Genomic DNA, 22,474 nt, shown 5'->3' on the forward strand with positions numbered 1-22,474 from the left:
TTGTGGATAAGAATTTGTAGCCATTCATAATCATACTCATTACACCTTATAAAGGATTATACTCAAGGGCAAATCATATCTTCCATGAACATTGCTCCTGTTTAATGCAGTGTCTCTTGCATGCATGGAATGACTGTCACTCAGAAGGTCTCATGGTCTGAGGACAGACTTGACCTGGAGGTATACCTTTATTTTTATGACCCTGTGTGTAGCGGTAAGTTTCCTCAGTCTAGACTGCCTACTCTTTGTGTGAGGCAAGGTTTTTCTTCTCTCATACCTCTCTTCTTGGTTCTCCTCTGAATCATCATTTCCCCCCCAAGAACAAAAAATGCTTATGCTACTTTTGTTTGTCCAGAACCCATATTTTCTCAGTTCACCCACATATGTTGCCCGAGCAACTCTTATTGTAAATGTTTTCCCTTTGGACTCAAATTGACCTGGGTTTGAATCATGAGTGCTTTGGGCCAGATATTTAGTCTCTCAATAACTAACTTTTGTCGTTTGTAAAACTGGAATAACACTATATACTTTATAACATTTGTGGGAGAGGGAAATACAATATATGGAAAAAAGTATATAACAAGTTCTTGATAAATAGTAGTTGTAATATTAAATTGGTTAAATTTTCTTTCCTTCCTATAAAATACTACTTATTTAATCATCTATTCCTTTGGGGTGTCTCTATCAGATAGATATCAACTATAAGGATGGCAAACGAATATTTCTTGTAGATGTGATTTATTTAGGGGCCAACAGAGGCTGCAAAGTAAAATGGAAAGAGTGCATGGCTAGAGAGGTAGGAAGATCTTGGTTCTGGCCTTGCTAGTTCTCCTGTTAACTAGAAGTGTGACCATGTATATGATTATCCATGCATGCAAAACTATAAGCTATCAGGAAGATTGCATTTATCATTGATGAAAGAGTAATATCAGATCCTTTACACATTTTAAATTTCATGTAAACCTCAAGTAGATTGACTTTGATTCAATTAAGCAAATATCTACTGAGTAACCATTATGGACTGTGCCTGGCGATGTGAGGGATAATAAACGGAGAATGCATATGCACACGTTCTTATTGAGGACTGCTATTGGTTAGATTGTGTCCTTCCCGCAAATTCATACGTTGAAGTCTTAACCTCCCAGTACATCAGAATGTGACTTTATCTGAAGACAGGGTTTTTTTTGTTTGTTTTTGTTTTTTTTTTTTTAATTTTTTTAAATTTAACATCTTTATTGAAGTATAATTGCTTTACAATGGTGTGTTAGTTTCTGCTTTAAAACAAAGTGAATCAGTTATACATATACATATGTTCCCATATCTCTTCCCTCTTGCAACTCCCTCCCTCCCACCCTCCCTATCCCACCCCTCTAGGTGGTCACAAAGCACCGAGCTGATCTCCCTGTGCTATGCAGCTGCTTCCCACTAGCTATCGATTTTACATTTGGTAGTGTATATATGTCCATGACGAAGACAGGGTTTTTACAGAGATAGTCTAGTTAAAATTAGGTCATTAGGGTGGACCTGAATGCAGTATGACTGGTGTCCTTACAAGAAGAGGAAATTTGGACACGGACACACACAGAGGGAAGACAACATGAAAATATGGGGAGAAGACAGCCATCTCCAAGCCAAGGAGAGAGGCACAGAACAGATGCTCCCCTCAGAGCTCTCACCCCAACCCTGTTGACACGTGCTGACAGCTCGGACTTCCAGCCTCAAGAACTGTGAGACAATATATCCCTGCAGTTTATGCTACCCAGTTTGTGGTGCTGTGTTATGGCAGCCCCAGCAAATTCATACAAGGACCAATTATGTGCTAGTGACTGGGAAAGTAACACTAAACCAGACATTGTTTTTTCTCTCAGGGGAAGAAGTTAGGTAAAGAAGCAGATAATTCACCCCTGGATGATAAGCAGGGTGCCATGAGAGGCCACTGAAGAATACTTGAGCTATACCAAAGAATTTGTCTTAAAGGGTCCCCTTTAAGGAAGGAAACCCTGAGCCACATTTTGAAGTAAGAGTTACCCAGGCTAAAAATGAGTGCAAGAAGGTATTGTTCTGGGCAGAGAACAGTGTGCGCAAAGGCATGGATTTGTGAGCAAGCGAGGCGCAATTGTAAGACTATAATAATTCAACACAGCCAGAGTTTAAAAGAGGTGAAAGGTGAAGCTAAGAGGTGGGCAGGGTCCAGATCAGTAGAGGAAGTCTCCACAGAGCGAGGAAGTCTCCACAGAGCAAGGAAGTCTCCACAGAGCAAGTAGAAAGACCAGGGTCTTAGGGAATGAGTCTTTCTTGAACAGGGAATCAGGAGGGGATAGGCTATGTTAGGTAGGAGGGAAATCACACAAAACAGGAAGGTATGTATTTGGCAGTGAGAGTTCTGGTCTTGGAAAAACAGAGGTCCTCTTGAGAAGTCGTGGGGAGGAGGTAGAAAAGTAAGGAGAAGTAAGATAAAGAGGTCCCTCAAAGGACCAGAAGTACGACAAACCGTGAGGGCTTGGAGGGCAGGGCCCACGTCCTGTTCAGTGTCTGCAATCTAACAGGGGCTCTATATACATTTGCTGAGTGAACGAAGGGAGCAATGATGAAACAGTGTGGTTTTAGTGAATTGAGCGGGAACTTCTAAGTCAAAGCAGTTTAGTTTTAAATCTAAGTGCTGCTGGGGAATTTTAAAAACTTTTTGAGTCTCATTATCTTCGTTATTAGTATGGGGGTACTAATACTTACTGATAGGGATATGGTGAGAATTACATGGGATAATTTATATGAAACTAAATAAGACTTAAAAAATGCCATCCGATCAATATTTATTGAGAAGCTACTTTACACCAGGCACTGTTCTAGGCTTTAGGAATACAAAGATAAATAAGACCCACTCTCTGTCTCTAAGGATCTCACTTTCTAGGGTGGAAGGCAGACATCTGAACAGATAACATAATTGCAATGAAATATAATAAGGCCTACCTTAGGGCTAAGAAAAGGATGCCAGGATTGCACAGAGAAGGGGCAGTCATGCAAGCCAGATGACAGAATGGCATTAGGGAATACTTCCTGGAGGAAGTGACGCTTAAGCTCAATCGTGAACAATGCTGCGCAGTGAGGTGAAGAAGGAAGAGAAAGGAATTCCAAACAGAGGGAATAACAGGTTTCCTCTGCAGCTGTGTATTTCTAGTTCCTATGCCTGCACAGTTCCCTTGCTGAAAATATACTCCAGTCTGACTGAGAAGAGCAAAAACACCCTCTTTGCTCTTGTCAGACTCCTGAAGGCTGGATCTTGCTCTGAATTTCCTCAGTTATTGGCTGGGTTCTCTGTAAACCAAACAGGCTTTCAGGAACCTTGCTGGAGCCACCTGCCTGATTCCTTACTCGTTTTTTCCTTTCTTCCTTTCATTAAACAGCTACTGTGTCTACATGTGTAAGCCAGGGGTCGTACCTGGAGATATAGAGGATCAAAGCATATTCCTAACTCTCAAATCGTATTTCTAAATCAAGTGCAAGGTAGCAGCAAATGATGGCCTATTGACTAGATCTTCCTGTTTTTTTGTAAATAAAGTTATATTTGAACACACCCATTTATTTGTGTATTGTCTATGGTCACTTTCATGATACAATAGAAGTGTTGAATAGTTGCAACAGAGACCATATGTCTTTGAAAACCTAAAATATTTACTATCCGGCCCTTTATAGAAACAAGTTTGCTGAGCCCTGTTCTAGTGTTTGTGTCGGGTGGAGGTGGTGGGGTAGCTGGACAAGTAAACTGGTGATACGGCGCAGCAAGGTGGGGGAAGAAGGGCTCCTGACCCATACGTGGAAGGTCAGGGAAGAAGTGACAGTTAAAAGAAGTGACAACTAGGCTAAGAACTAGAGGGTAAAAGGAATTAAGAGGAGAAGGAAGATCATTCTCAGCAGAGACAACAGCATGTGCAAAGGCCAGGCAATGAAAGAAAAAAAGCAGTTCCAGACAACAGTAAAGAGAGGAAATGATAACAGGTGAGGCTGGAAAATAAGTTGGGTCAGGCAGGTCATAAAGGTCATTTCCTGAATATGAAAGCCATATTAAGAATTGTGTTAAGTATAATGTCCCTTAGGGAATTGAGAATCATTGAAAGATTTTAAGCAGAGTAGTGCTAAAGCAAATGTGTGCTTTAGAAAGATCACCTTGGAGTAATCACTCTGCAGTAACATTTAACACTTGTTGGACATTTATTCTATGCTAGGTCTGTGCTAAATGTGTGGTACACACACATGTATATGGAAATGTTTACTGAGTAGCTAGACGGTATTGGATGCCCGGTAGAAAGAGCTGAAGAGTAGGGGCAGCTACGGATCTGTGAGAACCAATGATCTCCCTGATGGATGGACAAGTTGAGCACCACCCACCTTTAGAGGCAAGAGGAGGATTAGGAGAATAGGAGTGACTGGAAAGGTCAGTGTATGTCACAGAACCCAAACTTCAGTAAGGGAATAAATACCAACAGGGAGCAGACAGTGAAAATCAGACATTGAAAGAGGCCAAAGAGAAATGAAGCGAGAAAAGAAAGGGGTGGGGGTGGTAATTTATCAAGAAACAGGTTACAGCTGACTTAAAAGAGAACAAACTGAGTGGAAGGGCTGGGACGCAGGCTGGGTTACAGAAGTAAAGGACGTGACTGGAAATGAGACAACGGAGATCATTGCCACTGTTTGAGAAATCTGTCCATTTCTCAAGCAATGAAAAATGATTGTGGCTGGATTTCTTAAAATTAGTCTGTAATTCAGCAGTTTTAGCAAGTTTTTAAATTCATGAAGTAAATTCCTCATCCCAGAGATCTGGTCATTTGATTCAATACTGGAGATCAAATTATGCAAATATGCTGCATGATTAAATTAAAGGCCATTTCATGTGAGCATTAGTTAGGGATGGTAGCTATAGTACTGAATTATTAGAAAATGGGGCAGCATATTTTAATGCTTAAATATGTAATCAGAGTAACTTGCAGGTGGAAGAAAAGACTCTTTTGTCCTTCGTGTCACCAGATTAGAATTGTGGCTACTGTTTTTTCTGAAGGCCATTCATCCTTCTCAGATGGCCATGCCTGCACATGCCCTCATTTCTGAGTTTTCTGCCGCACAAGCAATCTTCCAAGGCTAATGAGAGCTACAAGAACAATTAATAGCTCTGCCAGCACCAGTATCGTACCCTGCATTTTTAAAGAGCTCAAAATATTAAATAACAAGCCCAAAGAACATTTCTCCTGGACCTCTCATTACATTGATTTTACAGGTGAGTAAACCGAATCATACAGAAGTGAGACAGTGGGCGCGAGAAGTCTTACTTCAGTTCTCTCTCACGCCACTGCGAGGCTGTTGCCTGTTATACTTGTAATTAAGCTGTTGTCTAGATAAAGAATGACTCCCTCCTGGCTTTGACTGTTGGTTACCAACAGATTTTAAATGCCAGTAGTTGAAAAAGAAAAATATTTTTTTTCAAAAGTGGGTGTGTAACTACTGGCCTAAATGAGTTTAGAAAATTATAGCTGCACTTTCAATATAAAGCCACCTACTCAACTCAGAGCCTAGCCTGTTTCAGAAGGAAGGCGTAGGGAGTGTGACAGGTATATTTCTCTTACGCCTTTAAATCTCAGTAATTTTATAACATTTTCTTAAACAATATTTGAAACAGAAAAACATCATGGGGGTTATTAGTCTTACCCTTTAGGGACAATTTATTTTTCTGCTTCACAAGTTTAACTTCTTACTTGGATCATGATATGCTGCTAAGATACTCAAAAGGTCATTTTTATCAGGTCAACTGCAAATGGGGCTCTTATTACAGAAGAGTTATTTATAAGAGGAGAAAAGAAGTAAGTCTATTAGCATGTAAAATGTACCACAAAAATGAAAAAAAGTTTCAATTAAATACTAAGAGATCAATCTTGTTCAAATCTTTGGTTAAAAGGGATGACTTCCTAGAGCTCTGTGACTCCACTTCAATGTCTAATAGGCAGTACTCACTTTGACCTTCACTAAGTTCTTTATGAATACTACCTACCCAAGTGTACAAAAATGCTAATTCATGTAGGGCTCCAGGTATTATTTTTATATCTTACTCTGTGCACATTTTGAACATTTTAACAGTGATCAAAGCACCCCAAGTCAACCTAGATGGCAATTGCTAGAAAACACAGGAGATGCTAAAAAAAATAAGTTGGTATAATTTCATTCTTCCCCCCTTTTGATTAGAGTTTACAAATATGATTGTTAGCCAGAACATGGTGAGGCTATGGGTCAGTTTTCCAAGTAATATAAACTTCTTAATACAGTCTTTGGACTACAAATCTACCATAACACTGTCAGTGTTTTGATGTTATTGGTATCTTTATTTTCCATTACTCCATGCTATGACAGATTTTACCTCTTCTATTGCCTACTGTAATTTGCTTCTGAAAAAACAATTGCTGGTAGGTAATATGCTGAAGGATGGTGATTATACAAAAGGATGAGGGGCAAGATCCCCATGATATAGTGTGTGTATACACGTGTGTGTGTGAGCACATGAAGGAATGTGTATGCAAATAATATGATATGTCTGAGAGCAATACTGTAACCTGCTTGAGGTCAAAGACAATATATTGTTTACTGTTATATCCCTAGTAATTAACACTGTCCTTAGCACATTGAAAATGTTTAAGGAGTGTTTGTTGCATGAATGAAAGAAGGGTACTAACGCTCTATGTTCCCACTGGCAAAACAAGGCTTCCAAAAAAAACAAAAACAAAAACAAAACAAAACAAAACAAGGCTTCCAGTTTAAAAATGAGGCCAGAGGTCCAACTACAATAATCTGCTATGCATCCAGTTTTTATGGGGCGATTTCTATGTACACATTATGCTAGGAGTGTGAGAAAGGCAAGGAAATTGAATACACAGAACTTGGACTTGAAGAGCTTCCAGTCTAGTTGGGGAGACAAGATATATACAAGTGAAAACTTAACTCCTAATTCTAGAGAGTGAATAATGGCATGCCAAATGTAATTTTTCATGCCAAATACAACCACTATATGAGATCAGAGAAAAGAGAGGCTGCTAAGGACTGGAGTCCTTAAGAAAAGCTATACAAACTAGGTAGAAATTGAGTTAGATCTTAGAGGATAAAAGACAGAGGGGAAGGAAAGGAAATCGCTGTGAGGGTTGAGGGAGAGTACAAATGAGCAGTCATCAAGACAAGAATAGATATTAATAGTTTGAGACAAATTTTAGGAAGCAGTCATCAGACTAGGAAAAGACATGATGATAGAAACATATATAATAAGTAAATCATCATGGGCATTTTGTACAATAATCACTTCATACTTGAACTCCTTAGTGAAAAGAAAAAAGGTAATGTTGAAACAGACACATTCTACATGTTGCAAAGTTGGGGAAAACAGGTGGGATGTCAGAGGACCACGGTGGCATTCCCAGAGGCTAGTGTGTAGCAGGTAGACATGCCTAACTAGACGGGAGCTGATGATATATGACATCAGAGGGAATGAACAGGTACAGTGGGGCTTGGATAAGTCTTTAGACAAAGGGTTTCTGTGTTGAAGTTTCAGACTTTTGATTGCAACATAGATCTGACTTTCCCAAAGTCTTAGGTGACCAGATGTACTTTTGTAGCTATTCTTTGTACCAATTTCCATTTATTTTACATTTCTAAGGCTACATAAATGTCAATACTGTGTACAAAACTATTCTGCAAACCATGACCAGTTACATACAGAAAAAGTTTGGAATTCTGACTTTCAGATATTTTTAAAAAATTGACACATCAATAAAATTAAGAATAAGTGTTAAGAGCCCAAAGGAGAAGCAATGATTGATAAATATTTTAAAATAAATGGGGGTCCTTCTTTTCTAACCATGCCTAGAAATTGATGTAAGAAATCTTTATTAAAGTTAACTATAGCCATGTGGAAAAATCATCCATATATTGTGTTTATGTGTAAGAGTACATAGAACAGAGTTAACAAAAAAAATTTGTAAGGCTTTCAGTAAATACTTTGAAAGTTACTTATATGAACCCTTTGAAACTCATATTCATGAATGGAATATTGATTAAATGGAAAATTAACTCTTGAGAATGTTTCCTAAATAAAATATATCAATGCATGGATGTACTATGATATTTCAACCAACATTAATTATATCCTTTTGATGTCTCTACTGTCTTGTTCTAAAAGGCTAATAAGACCTGCACTACATCATAGTTAATAGGAGTGTGGTGCTTGTTGCTTAGGCAACAGGATGAATAAATGCAGGTCAGAATGTGCTTCAAGAAAAACAAAAGCTAGAATATGATACTGAGTGCAGATTAAGCAGGTCCAACAGATTTTTTCACCACGTTAATGAAATCTATTTCTTAAAGTTGGCTGATCATATTAGTGTACTTTAACTAAGTTCATAATTAAATAAATTAGATTATGGAGATCAATAAATAATTTTTATAGAGATAGAAATTGATTTTTTTATGATACAAGTAGCAAATAAATGGTGTACAGCAGCATGTAAAGTGATGATTGATGACACTTTTATGATTTGCTTCATTTTCATAATTAACTCCTCTGAATGATAACTCAAATTTTTAAAGTTAATTCTGTTTCATGTAGTAAGTATTTGATTATTCTGAATTAACCATGTTTTCTTAATTTCTGAAAAATTATATACAATAATTGCAATTTAAAAAATAAAGACAATAATCTATGGAGAAGATCAGACCTTGGTTTTGTCACATATGTCCAGGATTTTTTGCCTCCTGGATACATTTTGGAGTGCTTATACATATTTCATTCATGAATGTTTTTTCCTATCTCCAAATGCTTATTGGAAACATGTTTGATTAACCTTTGCATTGGGCTTTCAAAAAGGGATTATATTTACTCAAAAGTGTTTAACATTCAGAGGAAAGTTATGCTGAATTAAAATTTTCCAAGCAGACAATCCAGAGAATCCAAAGACCTACCTAACTTCTCATGGGACCAGAATAAATTTGGACACAGGTTTGAGGAGTGGGAATGAGAGAGTCTTATTTCAAGTAGAGATAAGGAGAAAGAATAAAGACTTATCCAAATGCGCAGTAAATATAACGACAATGAGAAGACTTTCATTCTACTTGATAGTTCCTCTAATTCTTAGTGTCATCTGTTTAGTGTCCTAAGTCTGTCCTAATTCTGCTCAGTCTGTCCTGACTCTTAGAGCAATTGAAGCAATTTCACTTTTCCCCTATTTTAATACCCACAATATCTGTCTAATTTGTGACAGTATTCTTAAACATGAGAAAAATAACAGTAGCTGCAGGTCTCATTATAAAAACAGCTTCATAAAGAGTTCCATGGATACAATTACATAGAGCTCATATGTCTTACAACATTTATGCAGCTTTAAAAGAAAAAGCTAAGGGGGCACACATTTTTGGAGAAGCAGCAGAAGTTTAACAGTCTGAATAATTTTCAAAGCTACAATAGTCAAGTCAAGCTTGGAGAAAATAATCTCTAATGAAAATAAAAAGACATGCCTAGCTCTCAGTACTGTGTTATCAATTTTGTTACTAATAGGCTTCAGGTGTCAGCCCCAGCATTTTGTTTAGAAATAGCTATTAATTGTTTCTGCAAGCCATTTTGTGCTACATGCCTATGTTATGTAGCTCTGTCTAAATTTAGGGATCAGTAATATGTGTGATGGGACCTTAAAAGCAAAGAAAGCTAATAAGGACTGTGACGTAGCTTAACAAGGGAAACTGATGAGAACTGAGGGAGGTATGTGAATGATCAGAAAGCTGTATTATGGGTCTGCACGTTTCCCCATCCTCCTTCCTCACCTATATTCGTCGCAGTGGGAAGTTTGCACATACCAGGTTTAGATTGCAGGCAGACCAGTATTCAGAAGTACATGAATGTACTTAGTCCATCATCCTCTCCTTCTAGATATTGACAGTTAATTGATGGAAGTGTTTGTTTTCTACATAAAGTAATCAACAATACCTCATTGCTCTTCAATCAGCATGTGAAGTAAGTGAAAGCTGTCTATAATAGACCATTTGAATCAGTTTGCTAACGAACTAAAGGTCATCCACACAATTTAAACTGCTTATTGAACAATTATCAGGAAAAAAAATGATCTTCACACCGTAAACATAACAAATTGTCTAATTAATTACTAAACGCTGATGCGCAAGTGAAACAATATGTGTTAGGAATCTAGAATTAACTGAAGAGTTCTATAATCTAACTGGGTATTCTGAGATTACAAATCTATAAAAATCACACAAAGAATGACAGGGAGACTATAAATGTTAATCTTCTTTCACTGCCTATAAATAGTACTCTCACCGGTTCATTCATATAATACACATGTATATGGATGCACATAGATCTCATTTTTCAGCAAGTGCCTATATGTTACACAGTAAGTTCAGTCCTAAGGGCATCCGATTTTCTAATGCGGTTACGTATATAAAATTGACCGGTTTTGGTGCAAATCAGGCTGCCTCTGAGCCGTGTAAGACACATAAGAAGCAAAGACAGACAAAAGGCAGCTCCGTGGCCACAGAAAGCGTCTTACCATAAACTGCACATTGTCAAATCCATTAGCCATCAGGTGGTTCTCGTACTGAGGTAGCCCAATGCTTTCCAACCATTGTCCCACTGTTTGGACAGGGCATCTGGGTCCTGTAAGAGGATGAAGAGGGAAGCGTTTAAGCAGGGAGTAGCCGTCCACGGGGTAATAGCGGTAGTCCTGGGCTGAGAGGTGGCATTGCCACATCATGCTCCTGGGAAAGTTGCTATCAAAGGAGCCCGCCAGCTTGACAGATTAATGTTCTCAGCGAGAGAGCAAAGTCAGAAGTAAAACATAGTTTGCCAGGCAGGCTGTGGAGTATGACTTGATCCTAGCTCCACATTTCTTACATATTAATCTTTACTACCGACCAGTACGTCACACAGCCCCCAAAACCAGGCAGCAGAAGAAGGCATATCAAGCTGTCAGCTTAGGCTGGTCTGCATTCTATGTGATTGTTGGAGTACTCCACAACGAGCAATGCACGGCCAGCAGCCAGAATTCTTTTTATCAAGTACTCCTACACTCATCAGTATGCAGCTCCATGCTCCTTGCTCCCCCTCGCTCGCTCCCCTTCATTACCCAGCCCAGGCTACACCTCGCATTTTCAATAATAGCCATCAGATAAGGCAGATTTTTTTTGTCTGCAAGCTGTAAGCCTGCTGCTGCTGCTTCCTCCTACACACCCATCCAACCGTCAATCTTGAATGATGAGAGCAGTCAAAACAAATGCAGAAAATAGCAAGATTCAAAAGCAAACCAAAGTGCTTAAATCTGAATTGAATCTTCATACTGGTTATACGTTACAGAGCTATTTGTTGTGGAATTTTACGTTTCAAAAGAAACACCAGGAAATGCAAAGCTTTAACTATAGCTTATAGGGGAGCTCCCGACAGGTTCCCTTTTTGCTCGTCTTTCCTTTCCTTCCCTTTCTTTTTTTTAAAATGCAGCACAGATAAATGTTTCTGATCTAAAGCTTTACAGTGTTTGGAGAACAATTATTCTCTTTCTTTACCTTGCTGTATCAAAATGAACCACTCTGAGGAATTTTTTTCTTCTTGAATTGCTGCAAAATACAGAAACTGCATCGCAATCTTGAAGTCAAGATAATTCATTTCTCGTTTGCGAGGCTTCTTCCAAACAAAAATATTATTAGGCACAAGAAATCCTTTTCCTCTCTGATATTTATAACCCAGTCTACCAGGGTTGACATTCTAAATTAGCTACAGAGGTAACATTACTGGGTAGAATTTTTTATAAAGAAGAAGAACCCTAACCAAAAATAATTTAAGAATAACAGATGTAAATGTGTGAGTTTTACTGAATGGCAGACAGACTAATTTATGTAATAATTGAGAGAAACCAGAGATTAATAATAGAACCCATAGGAGTAGATCATGGAACGAATAGACTCTTACTTAAGATTGAGAGAGAACTTGCAGAGAGGTTAGTCTACGCTCTCTCTTAATGCAGGAATCCCTTGTCACAGTGTTCCTGTAAGAATATCATCCAATTTAGGCTTGAATACTGCCTGTAACAGAGCTCTTACTACTTATCAAGAAGCCTCCATTTATTAGAAAGGTATTTTGCTTCCTGGCTGACTCCTACTCACTCAATCCAGCTCTGCCTTTGGAGTCACACAGACTGGGAACACTGCCTTTAACACATAAAGTGTTTTAAAAATTAAAGATAACTCTCATCCCCCCAGAACAGTCCTGGCACATAGTAAGTGCTCAGCAAATATTTATTGAATAAATGAAACGTGACTTTCCTTCTTTCCCCAAATCTTATCTTTCTGTTTCCTTTCTCTTTTGAAGAACATTGTCAACCTCCCTAGCACACAGACATTAAACTGCAAAACATCTTGCACTCCCTCTCTCACCGCTGACATCAGTTCCCAAGTTCCACTCATCCCTCATCGTAGTATCTCTTGCATCCATTTCCTTGATTCGAATTCCTCTTTCATATTTATGGAACTGACATCTAGTGTGATTTTGCTCTCTTAGTTCAGGCCCACCTGGTGTAATACAACTATGGCCTCTGTGTTCGTCTTCTTACCTCTGATTTTTTAAAATCTAGTTTATACGTGGATGTCGGAATAATCTCTTTAAGACAATTTTGATTATCACTCCTTATTTCGAAACTCTTGCATGGTTTCAACTGGCTTCAAATAAACTCCCAACTCCTTTGATGACATTTTGGGGTCTTCATGATTACTACAAATCCTCTAATTTTATTTCCGTTCCCCCAGTGCTCCAAGCACGTGGGATTACTGGCTGGTCTTTAATGGCAGCCTGTAACATACTTGGGTTTCTTTTATGTCCCCACATTTATGCCTCTTCTTTGGCTTTGGATCAGATGATATTTCCTTTATGAAACACTTTCTAGTCCCCTTAACAGGAATGTTTTAAGTGGCATTTACATACCGTCTATTATAAGAAATATTTTTTGTCTAACATTACAGTTATTTGTGTACAAGATGTATTTCTTGAATGTAGGAATATGTCTTGCTAATATTAAAAGTAGTAAGGATTCTTTATGCACCTGCTAAACCAAATAATGTAATTTTCATTTCACAATCCAAACTATATAAAATCTTCCTAGTTTCAGATTTAAATCTTTTCAAGTCTCTGAATTTTTTATTTAAAAGAAGATATCTAGGTTTTTAAATAGAAACGATTGGGTTCTAGATCTCTTAAGAAGGTCAAAAAGTTTGTAGCAGTTTAGGAATCTGTTTTAAGGAATTCAGGTTGCTCAATATTACCTATATGAGAAGTTGATAGCAAGACACTATTTGTCCTTGGCCAGCTCTAAAGCTGGTACACAGTAGAGTTAAAGGTAGGCATCAATTATAGCCTCTCCTAGGGTCACATCCACATTGTTCCTCCTGATCATTTTAAGCTATGGATAAGCTACACAAAGATCGAGCAAACATGACAATAATTTTTTGGTTTGGTAAAGCATATGCTGATTGGCCAGCTCCTCAAATCTCATCTCATCTCCTAAGATGCAAACCAGGGACCAAGTACCTAGAAGAGTGCTACACACATTCTAGGCATTAACTTGCCTTTGTTAAATGAATGAACACATGACATTGGAAATGGCTTTCATGAGATTTTCATTTCTTAAAAGAAAGAGAGAGAGAAGGAGAGAGAGAGAGAGTGAGAGTGAGAATGAGAGTATGAGAGAGAGAGAGAGAGAGAGAGAGAGCTTATTTCAAGGTCCAGGCTGCTGTACAGAAACAGCTCAGAGAGAATACTGGTTACTAATCACTTTACAAATCTTTATATACACTGACTGAATTTTATTCTTTTAACTATTCAATCATTCATTTCCAACTCAGTAATTCTCATATGTTGGTGAAAGGTTTTAATGCAGTGGGGAAGTAAATTGGGAGAAACTGGGGTAGGGGGAGGTGGTGAGGGAGAGGACGGAAGAAGAATGAGACCTTGAATCATGCTGTTTCTGGTTTTGTTAAAGTATTTTCTCATGAGCCAAACCACTGAAAGAACCCTTGTTTGGGTCTGAAGATCACTTTTTAAATAGTGTTTACATATATTTCTTACTTTACTTGTAATACTTTCTTGGAGTCTTAAAATTCTTAAGCATGACATCACATTATTGGGCAGGCCTCTTTATTCAACTAGAACTTCTTTAAGTTCCAAAAGGGAGATAAGAGGAGGGAAAGAAGAATTAACAGTTCTTACTCATGGCTACTATGTTCCAGGTAGTGTGGTGTGGATTATTAGCCCCACATACAGATAAGGAAACTGAAGTTCAGTGTATGTGATGAAGCCAGGAATTTCTTTTGCATAGTCTTTTAAAAAATAATTCTGGGGGTTCCACTTCCAGAATGGCAAGGTGAGGAGCTCCATGGACCTTCTCCCCAGCCAAACAAACATAACTGGAAAAAATTGTATAAATAAAAAACAAAACCACCATTTAAAGTCTCTGGAAATTGTCCCAAGAACATACAGAGGATGAAGAAAGATTTATTCAAGAAAATCTACTAAAACTTGGTAAGAACAGAGAGAGTCTATGGCACTTGAGCCATGACTTGTTCCCTCCCACCCTTCCTTCCCTAGCTCAGCTTGAAAGAAGCTCCACTCTGGGTGGGTGTGCCCAAGAGGATGGGCTCCTCTCTCCTCACAGCCCATCCAAGGGATATGGTATCTTATCTAAAGGGGCAGGCCAGCAGCATTTCTAATACCCTCCAACTTCAAGTTATAGAAGTTAAATTCCTGGTGAATACAGCTGAGAGGTCAAGCGCTCCCTTTGTCCATGCAGCCTCTATTCACAAAGTGGAAGCTCTATCCTACTTGTGGGAGGCCAAGAATAGTGAGGCCCTGATTGCCCTCATTCCAGCTTGCTTGTAGGGCTGAGGTTGCACGTCCAGAAAGGCAGGCTGAGATGAGAAGACCAGGGGCTACCATCCCTGCCCAGTGCCCAGAGCAGTGGCTCAAAGATTTTGCCAAAAGGTCCTTAAATACAGACAGCTCTATCTCAAGGAATTGATTTTATTTGAAATAGAGTATGAGGAAGTTCAAGCTCAAGGTGATTATTAAAAACAATGGAGATTTTGGGGTAAGCGATTAAAAGGAGGCATTAGGACAACAAGCTAAAGCTAAATGGTAGCCAGATAGTTTTAGAGAACAAGGGAAAGACATAGTTAAGAAATGCCCTCTTGGGGTAAGACCAAACTTCAAAGACTGGCCTCAAAAACTACTCCTGCCCAAATGTAATTGGAGCAGACTCTGGAGCAATTTGTATATAAGGGAATTGTCAAAAACAAGAGAGCATCCAGCTGGCAATTAGGGAAAGCTAATACCTGAGTGTGATACCAAATGAGGCAGACAGCTTAACAGAAAGATTAGGGAAAGATACGAAGAGGACTCTGCTATAATCATTATCATCCCCGGATGACTATGCACATGGTCAAGGCTCTACCCATGAATGAATAAATACCATGTAATATATCCATAAAATGGAATATTATTTGGCAATAAAAAGAAATAAAATGCTGATAGATACTACGACATGGATAAACCTTGAAAACGTGCTAAGTGAAAGAAGCCAGTCACAAAATACCGTATATTTTATGATTCCATTTATATGAAATATCCATAATAGGCAAATCTATAGAAACAAAATAGATTAGTGGTTGCCTCACAATAGGGATGGGGAATTGGGAGTAAAAGGGGAATGACTGTTGATGGATATGGTGTTTCTTTTTAGGGTGATAAAAATGTTTTAAAATTCACTGTGGTGATCATTGTACAACTCTGAATATACTACAAACTACTGAATTATACACTTTGGGTGAATTGAATGATATGTAAATTATATCTGTATAATTTACAGTTATTGAATAATAATAATAAAATAAAAATAATATAACAGTTCTTAAATTTTCTATAAATTTATAACAACACAAAACACACACATAATTGCATATCAAAATACATTGTTATTGTCTTATGTATTAGTATTTTTAGTGCTCTATTTTTTTTTCTTTTTCTGTTTTTCTTGGTTACTCCTTCCCCCAGTCCCTCCAAACCATCCATATCATCCATTCTCTCATCAAGGTAATTCATGTTAACAAACTAGTATGTATCTTCACATGTATTTATCCATTGCCAAATCACACACACACACACCTCACAGCTATGTACAAATACATACGCATATATATATATATATATATATATATATATATATATATATATATACACACATGCATGAGAAGTATATGTAGGGGTATTTTTGGATATTGTTTCTTAAAAACAGAATCTTACCACACGTTTCTGAACTCTACTTTTCTCATTTGACAAAGCTTTATGAAATTCTAACAAGTAAATAAGCTCTAATTTGTTCTTTTAAATAGCTGCATAATAGTCCACACTGTGGATACACGATATTTTATTCAGTTCTTTGCCTGATATCTCTAGGCTCAACTTTTCATTTTCTTTTTTAAAAGTTCGTATTTTGAGATAATTGTATATTCATGCAGTTATAAGACACAGTAAGAAAGAGATTCTGTACAGACTCGCCCAGTTTTTCCCAATGGTAACATCTTGTACAACGGTAGTATATCACAACCAGATAGTTGGCATTGGTAAAATCCATTATATTCATATTTCACCAGTTTTACATGCACTCATTTGTCTGTGTGTGTATATGTTTAGTTCTATGCAATTTTATCACATTGTGTGACCATCACCACAGTCAAGATAAGGACAGTACCACTACAAGGAACCCTTCTGCTATCTTTTCATAGCCATGGCCATCTCTCTCCCTGTCCACCCTTTAACCTCTGGCAACTACTAATCTGTTCTCCATCTCTATCATTTTGTCATTTCAAGAATATTATATGAATGGAATCATACAGTATATACCTTTGGGACTGGCTTTTTTTCATTTGGCATGATTCCCTTGAAATCCATAAAAATTATTCTGCTTGTCAATAGGTCATTCCTTTGACTGCTGAGGACTATTCCATGGTATTGGTGTACGATAGCTTGCTTAATGATTCAGCCATTGAAGGACATCTGAGTTGGTTCCAGTTTTTGGCTCTTATGAATAAAGCTGTTATAAACATTTTTGTATAGGTTTTTTATGTGAAAATAAGTTTACATTTCTCTGGGATAAATGACCTATAGCTAGCACCACACTTAACCATGAAAGACTGAATGCTTTCTTGCTATGTTCAGGAAACAAGGCAAGGATGTCCACTCTCACCAGTTCTATCTAACATTGTACTGGAGGTTCTAGTCAGCACAATAAATCATGAAAAATAAGTAACATGCATACAGGTTAGAAAGGAAGAAGTAAAACTGTTTATGTTCACATATGACATGATTATCTGTATATAAAATCTCATGAGATTCACATAAAAGCTACAGAATAAATGAGATTAACAAGATCAATAGGATATAAGATCAATAAGATATAAGATATAAGGACTATAAGATCAATATCGAAAATCATTTGTATTTCTATATACTAACAATAAACAATCAGAACTTGAAATAAAAAAATCACAATTTACAATAGCATCAAAAACATGAAATTCTAAGGAATGAACTGTCAAAAGATGTGCCAGACTTGTACACTTAAAATTACAAAGCATTGCTGAAAGAAATCATATAAGACCTAAATAAATGGAAAGGTATACTGTGTTCATGAATTGGAGGACTCAAAATTGTTAACATGTTAGTTCTTCCCAAATCTATCTGTAGATTCAATGTAATCCTAATAAGAATCCCAGGAGGAGTTTTGTTTTTTGTTTTTTTTGGTGGAAATTGTCAAGCTTCTCCTAAAATTCATACAGAAATGCAAAGGACCAAGAATGAACAAAATAACTTTGAAAAAGAATAATAAAGTTAGAGAAGGTCAATTCTTGACTCCAAGACTTACTATAAAGCTATGGTCATCAAGACAGTGGTGTATTGATTTAATACAGACATGCAGATCAATAGAACAGAATAAAGGGTTTAGAAATTGACATCATATAGAAGATCAATTTATTTTTGACAAAGGTGAAAAGGCAATTCTATGGAGAAAGGAGAGAATTTTCAATGAATAATGCTGGAACAGTTAGAGATCCATATGCAGAAAAACAGATTTCAATTCATATCTCATACCATATATAAAAATTAGCTAAAAATCATAGGCCTAAATATAAAATCTAAAACTATAAAACTTTTAGAAGAAAATTTAGGAAACTAATTTAGGAAAAATCTTGAACTTGGGTTAGGCAACACAAGCACAATTGTAAAAGAAAAACTGATCATTAGGATTCATGAAAATTTTTTAAAAAATTCCGCTCCTCGAAAGACACTGTTACAAGAATGAAAAGGCAAACTGCTGACTAGAAGAAAACATTTGCAAATTGCATGCGATAACAGACTTGTATTCAGAATATATAAAGAACTGTCAAAACTCAGTAATAAGGAAACAAACCAATTTTTATAATGGGCAAAAGATCTGAACAGAGATTTCACCAGAGAAGACATATGGATGGCAAATATGCGTGTGAAAAGATGTTCACCATCATTAGATATTAGGAAATGCAAACCTATAATGAAAACCATAATGTGATACCACTTACTAGAATGTCTAAAATTTAAAAAGGCTGACCACACCAAGTGTTGACAATGATGTGAATCAACTGGAACTCTCACACACTGCTGGTGGGAATGTATAACGGCACAACCACTTTGGGAAATAGTTTGATAGTTTCTTAAGTCAAATATACCTCTTCTACATGGCCCAGCTATTCTACTGTTGGGTACTTACCTAAGATAAATAAAAGCATATGCCATGCAGAGACTTGTATACGAATGTTTATAGCAGCTTTATTTGTAATAGCCTACAACTGGAAACAGCCTAAAAGTCCATCAACAGGTGAATAAACAAATCGTAGTACACCAGCACAATGTAATAATACTCAGCAATAAAAAGGAACAAATAGTTGTTGCATTCATCACACGGAATAAATGTCAAAATAATTTTGCAGAGTAAAAGAAACCAGACCCTCCAGAACAGTGTAGATTCTGTATGATTCCATTTACATAAAATTCTAGAGAATGCAAACTTATCTATACTGACAGAAAATAGATACCTGGGGGTGGAAAGAAGGGGAGTGAAAGGGATTATAAAGGAACGTGAGGAAACTTTTGGAAGTGATGGATATTTATTGTCTTGATTGTGGTGATGGTTTCACAGGTGTATCTAATTGTTAAACATCATACTGTACACTTTAAATATGTGCAGTTTATTGTAGTTCAATTATACTTCAATAAACTTAGTTTTAAAAGTTTTTCAAAAGTAGAAAAAGGAAATAAAGAATGATAGGAGAAGAAAGTGACTCATCTTAAACAAAATTGTCAAGGAATGCCTCTGAAAAGGTGAAATTTGAACAGAGTGGAATGTAGTGAAGGAACAAGCTGTTCTGGTATTTAGGAAAAGAGAATTTGAGGCAGTGGGAAGAGTAAGTTCAAAGGCCAATATCCTACCCTGTGTGGTAAGGGCATGATGATACTAACACACTTTTGACATGTTCATAACTATTCTCATTGTATATTGTGTAGCTATTGAAGGCCTAGGCCACTGAAATGAATGTATGCTTACTCCAGGGTATGGTCTGAAAACTGTTATAATTGTATTAAATTAAGTCCATGATACCAGTTTAGGTCTCTAAAATTAATTTTTTCTTTTAAAAGTAGAAGGCAATTCATATTCTGATTAATTTCAGATAATTTCTTAATTAGGTTCTAGTTAATTGGGGAGGGGGTAGGATACTTCTTTTGATACTTTATTAATTCCTTCAGCATTGACTGATTTCTTCAACAAATATTTATAAAGTATCTCTTGTTCCTAGCATTTTGCTAGGCAGTGGGGATATAGCTTTGAACATCCCTGCACATATGTAATTTATAGGCCAGTGGAGAAAACTGGTTTACTACTTAGAAAATGTCAATTGAGATTAGAGGAATTAAAACCTAGAGACATGGCTTCTTATTGTGACTGTATAGAGAGGAGAATGAATTAGAGAAAACAGCTTAAGTGACTCCAGGTTCCAAGAGCAAAAGAGAAACACTATCTGTTTCAATGAGGTGCCTCTAGGGTGAAATTGATGAAACAGTTAAGACGGGTAAAATGATTGGCAGAGGTGACTGTTATCAAATTTGTTAAACAGGAAAATGACATTTCGGAAGGGATAGAGGAGAGCCCCAGGACAAGAGTTAAAAAAAGAAACTGGCTAATCCCTAAAAAATGTAATAAATAGCTGTTTATCCTAGCACCAAGGTAACTGACATAAGGCAAATACTTTTCAAAGAATGTGAGTTTTTCCAGTGATCTAAACTATATATAAAGCAAGGGAGCTAATATTTATTACAGGTCAGGCCTTTCAAATATTATCTCATTATGCAAAATAATAGCAAACCTGCATTTACGACGGTCAGGTTCTAAATGGTCTATATGTATTAACTCATATTATTTTCATGACAACCCTGTGAAGTACTATTGTTATCACCTCTTTTATAGGGGAGAAAAATAAAATACAGAAAGGTCATATGTTGTGTAAAGCTGCACAGTTGGACCTAGAACCCTGGTAGCCTGGCTCTAGAGCCTAAGCTTTTAGCTACTACTCTATCCTGCTTCTCTGTTCCAGATGCACAGGGTACAAACCTTGCCCTTTTACAGGAGGGAGAATGTTTACCCAGACACATACCAGCAGGTTTGTTTTAAAAAGGGTTTCCCAGTTGTTCTGCTAATTCTCCTTCCCACCCTTCATCTTACATTTATGATTCTTGGCTTCTGAAGTACAAAGCAATGAGAAGAAGCCGGAAGGAATACTGAGGGGTGGGAGAAGGGTGAATCCTATCACTTGGATATTTTTATTTCACCCTAACAAAGGGCTTTTCGGTGCTTCTGAGAGACTGCAGCTTCCGTATTGTTTCCACATGGGTGCTCAGCCTCTCCAGACTGAAATGCGTGGATGCCTGTGCTGTGTGTCTAGGAAGATGCTGCCTCCGTGAGAGGTAGTACAGCACGGTGGTTAAGGGCCCAGACTCTGGAGTGGGTTTGCCTGGGTTTGAATCTTGGCTCTTCTCTATTATGTAAATATTTGCTTTTTCTATTCTTGAGATGGAGCATGTAGCAATATAAAGAGTACCTTTCTAGTGGGCAAGTTTCTGGGGCTTAGTTCCTCTTCAGTAAAGTGTGGGTGACACCTTACCCCACCTATCTTATGGTTTTGTTTGAAGCTAAAATTAAATAACATATGTGAAAAACCACTTTGAGCTACAAAGAGCTATTCAAATGCTAGGGCTGTATAATTATCTCTACTGTCAGTAGAACATATACTTGTGTTGTTCATTCAGTCTCTCAATCAGTGTCATCAGTGCTTTTCCTTGCCCAGTTCTCTTTGTTTCAAACAGACAAAAATGCGTGGGGCAAGCAGTCTGGACAAATAACAGAGGAAAGCTCATGGTACTGTGAAGTGATCAGAATCCCAAGTCCCATGATGTCATTAAGGGCTTGGTCTTGTCTAACACACACCAATAGCCAGGTCTTTAGCATCAAGCGGTCTGCTCTTCACATTCATTTAAAGTAAAAAGAGAATAAAGAGGGGGGGCAAGGAATGGCAAGAAAGGATAATTCTTATTCCTAGCTTCATAGTTAACAAATGGGTCTATTAAGTTATTTATTCCAACATATTTAAAATAAAAACTGGTCATTTTTTAAGAGACTGGTAAAAGAGTCCACTAAACTTCTTAAGAAGCCAATGTCCACATTTGGGAGAGAAATTTGCACATTCAACAAATAACTATAGCGTTGGTTTCTATGTGAGCCTGCTCTTCTGTCTTTTATATCTTGTAATACAGGTGTAGGAGCTTGGAGTGAACAGTGCTAATTCCTATAGGATAGTGTAACAAAGATCCTAACGATTTTATTCTAAACTAAAAAGTATCACTATCTCATTTTTCCAATCCTAAATATCCTCTGAGCTAAGAACTATAAACTACATATCTATTTTCCTAATGGAGAAAAATTGACAATGAAAATTAGCAGGAAGAGAGATGATGCAATAAGAAAAATGCTTCTTCCACTGATAAAAGGACAGCCATTCTGAAATGCAAAAACAGAAATGCAAAGCAGAGGTAGCAGACAACAGAAGAAGCTAAAGGATTAGTTATTTCAGGAAATGTGGAATGTTGTGGGTCAACAGAGTTCTGGATCATAAAGCCAAGATTCAAACAGGAAAATTCTCCAAGATCATGCTTTGGTGTTTAAATGCTAAGGGAAGTCAGGAGCTCAGATTCAATTTTCCCTAAGGCCTTGAATTTATTTTGAACTAAAAACTTCATGGAGCACTTAAGAAATACCAGCCT

At 37.2% G+C, this 22,474-nt stretch overlaps 1 protein-coding gene across 15 annotated transcripts in view; it reads right to left on the reverse strand.

Moving 5' to 3' along the window:
- The window catches only part of ANKS1B (ankyrin repeat and sterile alpha motif domain containing 1B), a 1,169,527-nt gene that overhangs the window by 400,408 nt on the left and 746,645 nt on the right, over positions 1 to 22,474 (reverse strand). For 10 of the 15 annotated variants that reach the window (XM_068562015.1, XM_068562014.1, XM_068562013.1 and 7 more), the window contains exon 1: positions 10,581 to 10,784. In XM_068562015.1, the coding sequence (XP_068418116.1) occupies positions 10,581 to 10,784 (204 nt within the window). Of the gene's footprint in view, positions 1 to 10,580; positions 10,785 to 22,474 lie in introns of those variants that run through there. The other 5 variants (XM_068562021.1, XM_068562020.1, XM_068562019.1 and 2 more) reach the window with 1 other exon arrangement.

This window comes from Eschrichtius robustus, chromosome 13 (assembly GCF_028021215.1).
Source record: "Eschrichtius robustus isolate mEscRob2 chromosome 13, mEscRob2.pri, whole genome shotgun sequence".
Classification (NCBI taxonomy): domain Eukaryota; kingdom Metazoa; phylum Chordata; class Mammalia; order Artiodactyla; family Eschrichtiidae; genus Eschrichtius; species Eschrichtius robustus.